General features: G+C 43.0%; 1 protein-coding gene across 2 annotated transcripts in view; it reads left to right on the top strand.

Moving 5' to 3' along the window:
* Positions 1-4265: 4265 nt before the first annotated feature.
* Positions 4266-10985, top strand: part of LOC112256784 (potassium channel subfamily K member 10) — a 48942-nt gene continuing 42222 nt past the window's right edge. The window contains exon 1 of one of the 2 annotated variants that reach the window (XM_024430278.2): positions 4266-4343. In XM_024430278.2, the coding sequence (XP_024286046.1) occupies position 4343 (1 nt within the window). In that variant the 5' untranslated portion in view covers positions 4266-4342. Of the gene's footprint in view, positions 4344-4455; positions 4928-10985 lie in introns of those variants that run through there. The other variant, XM_024430277.2, reaches the window with a different exon arrangement.

Raw genomic sequence — 10985 nt, 5'->3', positions numbered from 1 at the left:
GGTTTGGATTTGGAGTCACACTCAAAATTAAAGTGGGAAACCACACTACAGGCTGATCCAACTTTGATGTAATGTCCTTAAAACAAGTCAAAATGAGGCTCAGTAGTGTGTGTCCTGGACAGTCTGTGGTGCAACGTGGCGTTGGTGGATGGAGCGAGACATGATGTCCCAGATGTGCTCAATTGGATTCAGGTCTGGGGAACGGGCGGGCCAGTCCATAAGTTCATAATTGTGCACTCTCCTCAAACAATAGCATGGTATTATTTCACTGTAACAGCTACTGTAAATTGGACAGTGCAGTTAGATTAACAAGAATTTAAGCTTTCTGCCCATATCAGATATGTCCATGTCCTGGGAAATGTTCTGTTACTTACAACCTCATGCTAATCACATTAGCCTACGTTACCTCAAACATTCCGAAGGGGGGGACACCGATCCCGTAGAGGTTTAACCAGGTTTGTCTGACGGTGATTACGGCCATCTATTGTACAATAAGGCTAAAATATTTGTATCTGGAATTTGTCTTTCAGCATCGGTAGAACACACCTGACTCTCCTCCTCCAGTCATACAAGAAGAATGGTCTAATAATGCCTCCCATCAAAAAGAGAGCTGGCCAAAGCAAGCACAGGTTACACCTGAAGCATGAGGACTTGCAGCGGGTTGTGAACTTCATCAACATCTACAGAGATGACAATGCAATAGTATTACCAGGATGCCACCCAGGACTCAGGACTACCTGGCATGATGACTCCTTGCTGTCCCCAGTCCACCTGGCTGTGCTGCTGCTCCAGTTTCAATGCCACCCCTCATAGCCTGGTTCCTCTCTAGGTTTCTTCCTAGAACAAAAGAAGTAGTAGAACAAAAGAAAACAAAACGTCTATATACAGTGAGTGCAAATGAGTTAAGTTAAGGAAATAAATAGGCCATGGTGGAGAAGTAATTACAATATAGCAATTAAACACTGGAATGGTAGATCGGCAGAAGATTAATGTGCAGGTAGAGATACTGGGGTGCAAAGGAGCAAAATAAATAAATAAATACCAGTATGGGGATGAGGTAGGTAGATTTATGGGCTGTTTACAGATGGGCTAAGTACAGGTGCAGTGATCTGTAAACTGCTCTGACAGCTGGTGCTTAAAGCTAGTGAGGGAGATGTGAGTCTCCAGCTTCAGAGATTTTTGCAATTCGTTCCAGTCATGGGCAGCAGAGAACTGGAAGGAAAGACAACCAAAGGAGGAATTGGCTTTGGGGGTGACCAGTGAGATATACCTGCTGGAGCGCGTGCTACGAGTGGGTGCTGCTATGGTGACCAGTGAGCTGAGATAAGGCGGGGCTTTACCTAGCAGAGACTTGTAGATAACCTGTAGCCAGTGGATTTGGCGACGAGTATGAAGCGAGGGCCAACCAACGAGAGCGTACAGGTCGCAATGGTGGGTAGTGTATGGGGCTTTGGTAACAAAACGGATGGCACTGTGATAGACAGCATCCAGTTTGTTGAGTAGAGTGTTGGAGGCTATTGTATAGATGGCATCACCGAAGTCGAGGATCGGTAGGATGGTCAGTTTTACGAGGGTATGTTTGGCAGCATGAGTGAAGGATGCTTTGTTGCGATATTGGAAGCCGATTCTAGATTTAATTTTGGATTGGAGATGCTTAATGTGAGTCTGGAAGGAGAGTTTACAGTCTAACCAGACACCCAGGTATTTGTAGTTGTCCACGTATTCTAAGTCAGAGCCGTCCAGAGTAGTGATGCTGGACGGGCGAGCAGGTGCGGGCAGCGATCGATTGAATAGCATGCAGTTAGTTTTGCTTGCGTTTAAGAGCAATAGTATCCAAGGAGGGGCCAGAAGTATACAGAATGGTGTCGTCTGCGTAGAGGTGGATCAGAGAATCACCAGCAGCAAGAGCAACATCATTGATGTATACAGAAAAGAGAGTCGGCCCGAGAATTGAACCCTGTGGCACACCCATAGAGACTGTCAGAGGTCCAGACAACCGCCCCTCCGATTTGACACACTGAACTCTATCAGTGAAGTAGTTGGTAAACCAGGCGAGGCAATCATTTGAGAAACCAAGGCTGTCGAGTCTTCCAATAAGAATGTTGTGATTGACAGAGTCGAAAGCCTTGGCCAGGTCGATGAATACGGCTGCACAGTAATGTCTCTTATCGATGGCGGATATGATGTCGTTTAGAACCTTGAGCGTGGCTGAGGTGCACCCATGACCAGCTCTGAAACCAGATTGCATAGCGGAGAAGGTATGGTGGGATTCGAAATGGTCAGTAATCTGTTTGTTAACTTGGCTTTCGAAGACCTTAGAAATATATCAGCTGACGTAAGAAGGGCTATATAAATACATTTTGATTTGATTTGAGACAAACACTTTGGTGGAAAGCTGGGAAAGCTTTTTCCCCACAAAATGGGGAAAAAGTAAATGGGTCTCAATACTTTCAGAATGCACTGTATTATAGCAGGCCTGGTTTCTTAGAAGTTTCATGTTCTATTATTGCTAGTAGTTGTTGTTTATTGTCTCCAATGTATCATCCATGTAAAAACCTGAGTGCTATGCATTTCACCACTATTTTTGCATCACAACATTAAAGTCTAAGAGGCCTCCAGTTTTTTAGACGGACAGGATCTTTGTATTTAGCATCTGGTTCTTGTTTTAGTAATAGTGACATCAGACCTTCCTGCTCCCTGACAGACTACAATTGTTATAGGAGTAGTTAAAACAAGCTAATAATGGAGCTTGAATACATAAAAACCAGGCTTGATATACCTCTACCGATTTTTCCAGACAGAAAGGATTTAATAGCCTCAAAGTTATTCCTCTGTAATTTGACCTTCACACTGATCTTTTTGTGCATTTGTTAATTTTCCTTCTTTTCGTTATTAGGAAAGAAATCTTTACAGAAATCGTCATTCGGTGGGTAAGGAGGAGACTGGAAAGGAGGAGGAGGAGACATGTACTTAAAATATTTGGGGGGCCTGGACCAAGTTTATCTACCTGTACTGTTAGTTCCTGTCACATGAGGTTGGTGGCACCTTAATTGGGGAGGATGGGCTGGTGGTAATGGCTGGAGTGGAATCGTATCAAACACATGGTTTCTGTGTGTTTGATGCCATTCCATTTGCTCCGTTCCAGCCATTACTATGAGCTGTCCTACACTCAACAGCATCCACTAGTTCCTGTATTTCCCTTGTTAGTGTTGTCTCTTTAGACCAAAACGGCTTTTTCTTTGCTGATTAATATTGAGTTGAATGACCTGTGAAGTTACATTTAAAGGTATCCCAAACAATAAGGGGATTTGCTGAACATGTATTGTGATGGAAAAAAAATCAGTTATAGATTATTCGGTCTTATTTAAGAACAACTTGTCCTCCAGTAGACTTTGATTAAATTTCCAATATCCCGTCCAAGTGGAAAGGCCCATTAGATTATGGTCCGATCGCATTCAGTCTCATATCAATACTTTTTAAACCTTTGGTGCCAGAAAGTAGTTAAGACAACTAGCTTGATTAAGTCTCCTCTGTGTATATCTCACTAGATCTGGGTCTCCATATATCGACCAGTTCTAATGTATCCATGATCAATTTTGTGATCTCAAGGGCACAAGGTTGATAGTTTGTAGTGTGATTTCCTTTCTGGTCCATTGAGGTACTTAACATTGTGTTATTGTCTCCCACCATTAAGATACATATTTTCAAAGAGGTGTGGGTCATCCTGATTTGGACAATTTACACATGTATACAGCTACATGATTTTGTTATTTTGTATTATGTTTTTACAGTGGTGGCCTAGATTCAGCAGCAGAAGCGCACCGCTGCTAAGTGCATAAATCAAATCAAATCAAAATGTATTTGTCACATACACCTTTAGCACATGTTATTGCGGGTGTAGCGAAATGCTTGTGTTTCTAGCTCAAACAATACAGTAATATCTAACAATTCACAATAATACACACAATACACACAACCTAAAAGTAAAACAATTGAATTAAGGAATATAAACATGTTAGGATGAGCAATGTCGGAGTGGCATAGACTAAAATATAGTAGAATAGAATACAGTATATATGAGATGACTAAATAAAAAATATGCAAACATTATTAAAGTGACTAGTGTTCCATTATTAAAATGGCCAGCGATTCCAAGTCTATGTATATAGGTGAAACACTGGAAGACGTAATGGTTTTAGTAGTCTATTATTGAATTATGACTTTTACTCATGTGCCATGTCCCTGCAGTAAACGCCGATACCCAATCAGGAGTGGAGTGGAGCACTTGATTTAACCCAAACGAAAGGAGGAGGATAGGCGGTATCCCTCCCTGGCACAAAAGAGTAAGTAACGCATTTACAAACATTTGTTGATGATCATTTATATGCCTATAATTAGCGTACAGTAGGCTATTAGTGGTAATATAATTAGAACTTTTAGAAAAACGTGCATTGATGGAGAGGTAGACTACTAGACAATACACGTTGTTCCTCATTTATTGGGGGTGACGTCCTCATTCGTGACTGTGAAAATCGTGGTTCTAAAAGCGCGCAACTCACTGTCCACTTCTGTTCCCGAGTGGACTGGCGTGTGGATTGGCGTGTGAAATGAGTTGTAGCCCATTATGTGTTCCTGAAAGGTGCGACAGACAGTAGGCCTACAGAAACCTTATTACGAACAATTTGTCCAGGCGTGTACCACGCGCCCATGGCTCCAGACAATGCAATTTTCGCATTACTTTTAAGAAATATATTTTTATGACATTCTAAGCAACTATAACACAGAACTGTTACAAGGGCGCTGGCAGATTTTCTCACGCGCTATTGAGCAGATTTATGGTCTTAGTGTGTATTGAGAAGAACAAAAGCTATGAAATTTCCACTGGAAAACCCTACAAAACAAGTACAATTGGACCCGGATCAACAAGGTTAGTAGCCTAAATATACCTTTTCCTCAGAAAGTGGAGTTTGACCCTGAATAGTTTGTCTATGCTGACTGAAGAAATGCTTAGGCTGGATACAGTTGTCTTTACCATCCACTATGTACGATTGTTAATATATATAATGCATCTTTCATTGATGTTATCTAAGAAAGAACAGCTAAAATAGCTTTTTATTATTATGCAATGTGATTTTTATGTTGCCAGGTAGTTGGGAGTAGATATCTAGACTCAAAAGGAAATGTCCCCTCACTGTCAACTGCGTTTATTTGTGTAAATATTTGTATGAACATAATATAATTCAACAACTGAGACATAAACTAACAAGTTCTACAGACATGTGACTAAATGCAATAATGTGTCCCTGAACAAAGGGGGGGTCAAAATCAAAAGTAACAGTCAGTTACACTGCATTAAGTACTATAGTGTATCTCCTCCTCATTTACTGCACCAAATTTACCAGTTCTTGCTGTGAGATGTTACCCCACTCTTCCACCAAGGCACCTGCAAGTTCCCTGACATTTCTGGGAGGAATGGCCCTAGCCGTCACCCTCCGATTCGACAGGTCCCAGACGTGCTCAATGGTATTGAGATCCAGGCTCTTCACTGGCCATGGCAGAACACTGTCATTCCTGTCTTGCAGGAAATCACGCACAGAACGAGTAGTATGGCTGGTGGCATTGTCATGCTGGAGGGTCATGTCAGGATGAGCCTGCAGGATGGGTACCACATAAGGGAGGAGGATGTCTTCCCTGTAATGCACAGCGTTGAGATTGCCTGCAATGACAACAGCTCAGTCCGATGATGCTGTGACACACCGTCCCAGACCATTACAGACCCACCTCCAAATTGATCCCGCTCCAGAGTACAAGCCTCTGTGTAACGCTCATTCCTTCGACGATAAACACGAATCCGCGACTCGTCAGTGAAGAGCACTTTTTGCCAGTCCTGTCTGGTCCAGCGACGGTGGGTTTGTGCCCATAGGCGAAATTGTTGCCGGTGATGTCTGGTGAGGACCTGCCTTACAACAGGCCTACAAGCCCTCAGCCCAGCCTCTCTCAGCCTATTGTGGACAGTCTGAGCACTGATGGAGGGATTGTGCGTTCCTGGTGTAACTCGGGTGTGATGTTCGGATGTACGGATCCTGTGCAGGTGTTGTTACACGTGGTCTGCCACTGCGAGGACAATCAGTTGTCCGTCCTGTCTCCCTGTAGTGCTGTCTTAGGCGTCTCACAGTACGGACATTGCAATTTATTGCCCTGGCCACATCTGCAGTCCTCATGCCTCCTTGCAGCATGCCTAAGGCACGTTCATGCAGATGAGCAGGGACCCTGGGCATCTGTCTTTTGGTGTTTTTCAGAGTCAGTAGAAAGGCCTCTTTAGTGTCCTAAGCTTTCATAACTGTGACCTTAATTGCCTACCGTCTGTAAGCTGTTAGTGTCTTAACGACCGATCCACAGGTGCATGTTCATTAATTGTTTATTGTTCATTGAACAAGCATGGGAAACAGTGTTTAAACCCTTTACAATAAGATCTGTGAAGTTATTTGGATTTTTATGAATTATCTTTGAAAGACAGGGTCCTGAAAAAGGAATGTTTCTTTTTTTGCTGAGTTTATCTTCACCTTGCCTGTTGGGCTCAGATGTACAGTAGGCTACAACGCATTCTTCGTTGGGAATAGATAGAGGGGGGATAGGACAGCTGCTGGGAAGTGGCTTAGCATCAGATGTTGCTGCCTGTTATAAGTGGACAAGAAGGTATGAAATTATCATACCATAGTCACCAATTATCATCATCATCATGGACAGTGGATACAAGTAAAAACACAACTTCATCTTCGTCATCCAGTAACTTTTCTTGGATTTAGATCCCCCAGTGCATCACCTCACACTTGTCTTTATCCTGTCAGCGTTCAGTATTCCTCTTGTAAAGTCTGGATGAGAGACAGAGGTGGAAGACCAAGGGCAGTAGGAATGTATTGGATAAAAGCATTAGCCTACTCTCCCACATAATCATATCATGTGGAACAATGGAAATCAATAGGAGGCAGGTTTGGATCTTGTAACACAATTCATGATTAATGTTATATACAGTATTTTGTGAAAGCTGAACTTGGAGCACAATAGTAATTTCAAAACCACGGTAGTGTTACGTTCGTCGTTAGAATGAGACCAAGGTGCAGCGTGGTAAGCGTACATCTTTCTTTATTGATAAAAAAAAAGATAAACGAACATAACATTCTGCATGCTACACAGTAACAGTACAAAAGCAAGATTTAACAACTGAAGGTGGGAAAAAGGGCTGCCTAAGTATGATCCCCAATCAGAGACAACGATAGACAGCTGCCTCTGATTGGGAACCATACCCGGCCAAAAAATAAATATACAAACTAGAATGCCCACCCAAATCACACCCTGACCTAACCAAATAGAGAAATAAAAAGGCTCTCTATGGTCAGGGCGTGACAGCCCCCCCCACCAAAGGTGCGGACTCCGGCCGCAAAACCTGACTCTATAGGGGAGGGTCCGGGTGGGCATCCATCCTCGGTGGCGGCTCCGGTTCGGGACGTAGTCCCCACTCCGTACCCTGATCCCTCCTCTTCCGTGGAACCGGACCGTGGATCGTTGCCGGAGGAACCGGACCGTGGATCATCACCGGAGGCTCTGGACTGCCGACCGTCGCCGGAGACTCTGGACTGCGGATCGTCGCCGGAGACACTGGACTGCGGACCGTCGCCGGAGACTCTGGACTGCGGACCGTCGCCGGAGACTCTGGACTGCGGACCGTCGCCGGAGACTCTGGACCGCGGACCGTCGCCGGAGACTCTGGACTGCGGAACGCCGCCGGAGGCTCTGGACTGCGGACCGTCGCCGGAGAATCCGGACTGCGGACCGTCGCCTTGAGACTCTGGACTGCGGACCGTCGCCAGAGGCTCTGGACTGCGGACCGTCGCCGGAGTCTCTGGACTGCAGACAGTCGCCGGGGACACTGGACTGCGGACCGTCGCCGGAGACTCTGGACTGCGGACCGTCGCCGGAGACTCTGGAAAAACAGATGAATGTAATGTTCTGCATGCTACACGGTAACAGTACAAAAACAAGATCCCACAACTGAAGGTGGGAAAAAGGGCTGCCTAAGTATGAACCCCAATCAGAGACAACGATAGACAGCTGCCTCTGATTGGGAACCATACCCGGCCAACAAAGAAATATACAAACTAGAATGCCCAGGTCGGTTTGAGATAGATTACCCTTACAACCATGAGTTATGCTAATAATGATGGAACCATTTGTTATTCAGAATGTGATTGGAATTTAATGGCTATTTTTAGACAGAAGCGGACTTAGTGGTAGATAGCTCAATCCCTTTCTTAAAGCACTCGTCCAAGTATGATGTACTGTGGTACTGTGGTGCCCATTTATTCCATTCCACTCATTTTATTAGAAGTGATGAAAACCAAATAATGAATGGTTTTGTCAGATTAGTCAAGACACTTGACCCAGTTGGATGTTAAATGGGTGGGTTGTAAAGTTGGATGTTCTATAAAGTCCATCAGCAGGCTCTTCTCTGCAGCTTGCAGGTCTGAAAATATTAGATAAAATGTCTGCCTAAAGCTAATCCCACCCATCCTAAGAGAAATTTCATTGTGAATTCCTTTATTGTGAAGTTACTGTTTTTGGGGCAGTTTCCCAATCGCCTAGTCATGGACTAAAAAGCATGCTCAATTGGGAATATTAATCAAAACATAGTTTTAGACTAGGCTTAATGTGTCCAGGAAACTACCCCTTAATGTCCTAAAAATAGCTTGAGAATGTTCTCCTAAGCACCTGTAATGTGGCTATGTTGATGTTGGTGAATTCCTGGCCTTATGTACCCATCCTGATGACAAAAGTTTGTTTTGATTCATTTAAACTGTGGTCAGTGTCAAAGAATGGACTAACAGGATTTAGATCCCTGGAAGTGATTGAGACTTCCTTGATGTCCTTGACTCATCATAACCGGTTGTGTTGGTGTTAGTGTTAGTATTGTTCATACAGAAGGGTGCTAGACAGTTGTTTCAGGAACATAGTATGTGGTAGTGTAGTAACTGTATAATATAGCGAAATACACAGAAAGCCTACAGTGTATATTGAAAAATACAATTCTTTACAAATCATGCATTTTCTCTCAGGTATGCTGACATTACTGTATTAAATTCACAAATGACATATAGTATGCAAGGTGTGAGATTTATACTGCAACCAAGTCGCACAGTCCCCCACCTTGGGTGACCTCCCCCGTCTCCCTGCTGGTGTACATTTATGACACACCCCATTTGGAAAGCAAGGACCCAGAGTGGCATTTATCCCCCTCTCTTACTGGCCACGCTCGTCTGTTAGACAGATTGAATCCTTCTTTTTTTCTATTGAAGAGGGTGATTTTGCACCTCTCGCTAATGCTCTCCGAGTCTCTGTGTATCAACAACACATTGTCCTCCCCTTGATATCAAAGCAACCACCGCATAATGTTGTTTAGATACAGCTGTGGAAATTAGAATTGAGGCTTGAATACAAAACAATTCTCACTGTGGTAGCTACTTTTATGTCTGTTATAGATTATGGGGATATTATCTACATGCATGCTATGGCATCCACACTTTAATCGCTGGATGCTACTTATCATTGCGCACTTAGGTTTATTATGGGTGATAGCTACAGAACTCACCACTGTGTTTTATATCAAAATGTGGGTTGGACTTCGCTGTCCATGAGACGAGAACATGCTCTCGTGTTTGTCTATAAAGCACTTCTGAATAATCTACCTCCTTATTTATCATCACTCATCAATATTAGAATTAGAATTCCTAAAATCAGATCTCAAGCATGGATTACACTTGAGGCCCATGCGATCTCCACAGAGTTGGGTATGGCTGCCTTTTCCTGTTACTCTCCTTGCCTAGGGAATAGCCTGCAGTGTCACGCCCTGACCTTAGATATCTGTTTTCTATATATTTTGGTTAGATCAGGGTGTGACTAGGGTGGGTACTCTAGTGTTGTATGTCTAGGGTTTTGTATTTCTATGTTGGCCTGATATGGTTCCCAATCAGAGACAGCTGTTTATCTTTGTCTCTGATTGGGGATCATATTTAGGCAGCCGTGTTTCCCACATTCTGTTGTAGGATCTTGTCTATGTGTAGTTGCCTGTCAGCACTCGTGTGTATAGCTTCACGTTTTGTTTTATTTTGTTAGTTTGTTTAGTGTTCATTCTTTTAATAAATAAGAATGTACGCATACCACACTGCGCCTTGGTCTGATCTTTATAATGAACGTGACATGCAGACTAAACTTAAACTTGAGACTCTTGTCCCCCTTACCCATTTTAAATATTTATTGGGGGATTTTTATTTTTATATTGCTTGTAACTGTTTTGGGTAATGCAAGTTGTTGTGCTGTTAGGGGAATAACCTGGGTGTAAATGTAATAATCTGCTGCTGTATTTTTGTGTGTTATCTGTGATCTTTTTGTTTGTCTTGTGTAGTTTCCTAATCATTGTACCTAAACTGTATGTGTAAACATGTATATGCAGGGCCCAGCTGTAAAAGAGACCTTGGTCTCAGTCTGTGTTCCTTGTTGAAATAAAGGTAGAATAATAATTATCACATACAGTGCCTTCAGAAAGTATTCATACCCCTTGACTCATTCCATATTTTGTTGTGTTCCAAAATGGATTAAAAAAAAACATTTAAAAATAATCTGTGAAAACAACATGTTTTATGAAATACAGATATCTAATTTACATTAAGTATTCACACCACTGAGTCGATACTTTGTAGAAGCACCTTTGCCGGCAAACACAGCTTTGAGTTGTCTTGGGTATGTCTGCATCAGCTTTGCACATCTGAATTTGGGGATTTCATCCCATTCTTCCTGGCAGATTTTCTCAAGCTCTGTTAAGTTAGATGAGGAGTCTTTGTACAGATTTTCAATGGTAATCAAGTCTGGGCTTTGGCTGGCCAGTCAAGGACTTTCACATTCTTGTTCTAAAGCCACTGCAGCGTTGCTTTGGC

This window comes from Oncorhynchus tshawytscha, linkage group LG08 (assembly GCF_018296145.1).
Source record: "Oncorhynchus tshawytscha isolate Ot180627B linkage group LG08, Otsh_v2.0, whole genome shotgun sequence".
NCBI lineage: Eukaryota > Metazoa > Chordata > Actinopteri > Salmoniformes > Salmonidae > Oncorhynchus > Oncorhynchus tshawytscha.
The sequence above is the reverse complement of the archived record's forward strand: the minus strand, read 5'-3'. Positions and strand labels throughout refer to the sequence as shown.